The following is a 4,865-nucleotide window of genomic DNA, read 5'->3' as shown; positions in this document are numbered from 1 at the left end:
TGCTTTATCCTGCATTAGAATTTCAGGTGTTTACGAGCCCAGAAGCAAGTAAGCAGACAGCTATTTTCTTTTGTCATTGCAAGTCTAAAATGTACCTCTCCTTCCGATTCTTGATCTCCCACCAGACAGAGCAACCAATTGTAGTTGCCTGCTCAAGAAGCAGCCTGTACAAAAAGGCTGGATCGGCAATCATCCTGTCCGGACAAGGAAGTTCAGCTAAATTATCAGGCAACTAGATGAAAATGTAATCTATGCTTCAAATGTTGTACTCCACTAACAACTACATGGAGTAAAAGGAAATAGCAAGTAAAACGCTGCAGCGGCTCAACAAAAATATTAAACAGCAAATGGTATCCAATTCACAGCTGCAGCCCACATCTGAGATTTTACAAACCTCTAATAAAACAGCTAAAGAAAAGAGGCCATGAAAAAACCACAGGACTGTAACATTATCTCAGCAGATTAGTTTCCACAATTAATTATAAGTTTCCTCCAGTTCCAATTCAAAACCAGTCCCAGCTAATTCAACAAGGACATCATCAAGAAGTAAGAAGCTTCAGCATGTCATACCATTCGGTTTCTGGTATTTACACAGTTATCACTATTTCCAATTGAAGTCCTGCAAGTGCAGATGAGGAATATATGTGAAAAACATAGTAGTCCCTAACTTCATCGTTATAGGATAACTAAAATAAAACCCCATATCATCCTCATGCACTATAACTTTTTCATCAATAGACTCTTTGCTTCGAAAACCTATGAAGTTTCCAAGCTCAGCTCCGAACTTGCAAGATGTCTACATATATCGTTAAAACCGCTGTTCACATACACAACTATTCATGGCTGGATGGTCATACGAGATCCAACTAATATTTTTTACTTTTTTTTCTTTGCTTCATGAGCTTAAACCATTTCAATAAACTTTCCAAACCATGCCCAGTGCTATTGCATTCCTTCTAGATTATGCGGCCTTAATTCTATTAAACCCAGAGAGTGGAAATAAAATCATGCAAGGAGATGAGTCCTAAACCCAAGCCAGCATCCATCAACCACAAATATATGTAATACACCATTAAACTGCTAGTATGCCACATGCTTACTCTTAGGGTCCCGGCATAAAAGTTTAGACTGCTTCACAGCTTTTGAACATCTATATCGTGATGCCCAATCCATATTACTTTTCACCATTTCCCAATCTCCACTTCTAGTAACAAAACAAAAGGGCACAAGGGAAGCTCATTAAGTTCAAGAAAGGCTGTAATTGGATCTTCCAGTGTCCAAGGCCAAGAACATCTAAATCAACTAGTATGATGAAGGAGCATTAAAACTGGCATTTTCTGACTACATGCCAAATGCCAGATTCAGATTACAACATAAGTCCTCATGCTATGAAGAGAAAGCAATCCAAAAAAAAAAAAAGGAAAAAATAAATTAACTAATCTTGAGTTTGGATGTACTGAAGTTGATAATAGAAAGCTTTAAACAGACCTCCCAATAAATGCTCTTGACAGTCCTTGGGGAAGAGACCGAGAAATGAACCTCGCGGTCGTAGGTCTGGCATTGATTGCCAGAAACTTCACCATTTGGGCAGAGCTGACCAAACCCTGGAGCCAATTTGACATCAGACTGCAGTCCTTAAGTTATCCACTACAAAATAAAGAAGAAGAGAAGGTATAGCATTACCATTTCGTAGGCTTGACGAAATCCTGCGGGCAAATCCATCATTGTCTTTTGCCACTCATTCAGTACAGCATCAACAAACTTTCGATCAAACAACTGCCAAACAACACCCACATTAGACTATGAACATATCAGATAAAATAACTAAATAGATTATGGTATGGACAGATCAGTTTGTTACCTCTGCTAGGATGATCCTTCTCCTAAATGGTCCACCTTCATCTCCTTCATCACCCTCATCAAAGTCATCAAAGTAATCATCATCATCACCACCATCATCACCTCCATCACCACCTCCATGACTAAGACCCTTCCCAATGTTACCACCTCCTCCCCCAGTCGAAAGCTGTCATATTGAAGAAGAAGCAAATGTTAGTTTGGCAATAAAGATAAAGCAAATGTTAGTTCGGCAATAAAGATAATTAATATTAAGCAATGTAAGAAATCTACTAATGAAACCATATCTAGTGGATTTTCCATAAATTTAGTGTATACCCATCAAAAGTTAATTAGAGCAAACATTTGAAGGAATACAAATTCTTCAATAACATTATGGTTTTCCTATTCAGTAATTTCACTATGTTCTTCAGTAATCTTATAATGGTCTAGTACTCTTAAATTCATCATTTCTAGAACCCCAAAACTGAAAATTTAAAAGGTAGGAGCCAATTCTCCAAACAATCAAAACAGAAAATAGCTCTTGTACAAAATGAACTTTACATGGACCACCAATTTATTAGCATTTCGAAGTTATAAAGGATGAACTTCATCCAGGAGTGATGAAAAGAGCGAAGAACCAGTATTGAGCCCCCACAGTGACACACAAGAAGAAAACCTCAAACTCAAATACAAAGATCAAATATGTCGGTCAATCATATCAGGCAATCTCAAGTAGACTACAAATACAATTCGCTAGAGATAATTTTCAATATCCAGTCTATGCCCTCAGGTATGCAACTCTATTCAGTCAAAATTAGGCGAACGCAACAAAATCATTTAGAAAACTAGTCACCATAATAAATTAATCTCTCACCAGTTTTCTTGTTAAGGATAATATGGTGCAAAATTAGACATATTCATATCTATTACCTCAGGACTAGACTTGGTTTGCTTCTGCGTCAAATCAAGTTTCGATTTTTCCAAAGTTACCGCACCAAACGCACCGTACTTCCCCTTCATAACCGGACCAAAATCCGCAGTGCTAGAAGAAGTCGACGACGGAGCATCCGCGGCCGGAGGCGACGCCTGAAAGCACCGCTCCAGACTGGCAACAGCGTCGTCATCAACCACCGCCGAAGATGACGCCTTGACAGTAAAGCAACACCTCCGGAGCTTACCGGCCACCGCAGGCGAAACCGTAGACCTGAAAGTGGCGGTGGTTGGCAGTAAGGATTTGGATGATAAGGTGTTTGGGGTTGGTGCCAATGGCATAATCTGGGCTGTCTGGAACACCGAATGAGACATCTTTCTTCTCTTTTTTTCTTCTGATTCTGACTTCTGTGAATAGGTTTAGAATTTGAAGATTAGGGTTTATCTTTTCATGGAGAAATGGATATGGGGTTCCCTTCTTTTTTTTTTCTCTCTTTTTTTTGGGTTTATTCTTTGGTAAAACTTCTCTCAGTTTGAGAGAGAGAGAAAGAGGAGAGAGAGAGGAATTAAGGGTGAGGGTGGAGTTAAGGTCTTGATCAAAAACGTGCTCACTATGCGACAAACTCAACCCAAACTCAGTTTTGAGTCGGCTCGGAATGCGAGTTTGGTAGACTAAAAACACGTGATTCCTCATGTTCTCAAACCAAACAAACGATGTTTAAATTAGCATTTGTTATAATCATAATTATTTTGTTATTATATATAAAATTATAAATATTCCCAGTATGAATGATCTTTTAAAAATATTTTTATAATAATAATATTTATTAAATGATCTTTAATTTTAAATAATAAAAAATATATTTTTAATTATATAAAACCTACTAAGAGTTCATTATAATTTATCGAAAAATAAAAAATAAAGAAGGCTTTGTTACCTGACATTGTTATTTTACTTTTTAACTTAAAAAACTAAAATAAGTGTCTTTTTATAGAATTATTTGTTCAAATAAAAAATAAAAATATATAATAATAATTTATATAATTATCGACCACGTATCTATAGGTCTTATTTTGACTCCACAAAATTATAAGTGTAAATAAAACAAATTTGAGGATTTTATTCTTTTTTTATTTCATATACATTGTGTTTTAAATTTAAAAATAGAAGCGTCGAAAAGATCATTTTAAATGTTAATTATTTATGTACAATAATTTACCAAACAACAAATTTAATTACGAAAATTTTAGTTTTAATTTAAATTAATTATGAAATAAATAAGTATAATTTAATTTAAAATTAATCAATTTGGTCCGGATTCAATCGAAGGTGAGTTGTGTGTCATTTCAGACCCAATAGTTGAAATAGATTATTGTGATTGAACTATACAGGCCCATGTAGAATTTATACTTTTGTTTCTTTTTTTTGTTGATCGTAATCGAGTACTAAAATGTACATAATTTCGATTTTTATTTCTTGACTTGAATTCAATCATAATTATACACACTATTCTCTAATACTAAATGTTGTCTTTCATGAATAATCGTATTAACTTAATTCGTGACGATAATATGTGACTATTAGATCGATAAATCATTCAAATTAAGAACAAAAATGGGCTGCTTTTTCTCTATGAAAATTAATCTGTAAAACCATTCTTACAATCACTGAACCCCTCTTTTGAGGCATTACACTAGGTTTTATTTTTCTTATTCTTCGTTCTTTCTTTATGATTGGATCAAATGTTTAGGTAGTTTGTGCATCTAACTTTGTACCCAATCATCCCTTTCGTCCATTACCTGACATGGAAAAGACCAGACCAAGAAAAGGTCCGAACAAGCTCAAACAACCTTTAGTCTCCTAAACAAGCTATTCTTTTCTCTATTCACATCACAACTTCTGCCCATGCTTGTATAAAACCCTTAGTTCACATGCCTTCTTCTCCACCTCTGGTCACCAAAAATTCATCCTTATTTTTAATCAAATTAAGTATGTCTGTCGTTCGGCGCTCTGGTATTATTATTAATGGGGTTTCAAGAATCCGAACATACCATTACTATTGGTGTCGACGATGTCAACGTTCCATTAGAACTAC

At 35.3% G+C, this 4,865-nt stretch overlaps 1 protein-coding gene across 1 annotated transcript in view; it reads right to left on the bottom strand.

Moving 5' to 3' along the window:
- LOC105169153 (protein RETICULATA-RELATED 1, chloroplastic) overlaps positions 1 to 3,339 on the bottom strand; it is a 4,864-nt gene extending 1,525 nt beyond the window's left edge. Inside the window, exons 1-5 of the mRNA XM_020696051.1 lie at positions 2,770 to 3,339; positions 1,862 to 2,026; positions 1,684 to 1,776; positions 1,489 to 1,604; positions 81 to 194 (exon numbers count right to left, since the gene is read on the bottom strand). Of these exons, the coding sequence (XP_020551710.1) occupies positions 81 to 194; positions 1,489 to 1,604; positions 1,684 to 1,776; positions 1,862 to 2,026; positions 2,770 to 3,144 (863 nt within the window). The 5' untranslated portion in view covers positions 3,145 to 3,339. The remainder of the gene's footprint in view (positions 1 to 80; positions 195 to 1,488; positions 1,605 to 1,683; positions 1,777 to 1,861; positions 2,027 to 2,769) is intronic.

This window comes from Sesamum indicum, linkage group LG8 (assembly GCF_000512975.1).
Source record: "Sesamum indicum cultivar Zhongzhi No. 13 linkage group LG8, S_indicum_v1.0, whole genome shotgun sequence".
Lineage (NCBI taxonomy): Eukaryota > Viridiplantae > Streptophyta > Magnoliopsida > Lamiales > Pedaliaceae > Sesamum > Sesamum indicum.
The sequence above is the reverse complement of the archived record's forward strand: the minus strand, read 5'-3'. Positions and strand labels throughout refer to the sequence as shown.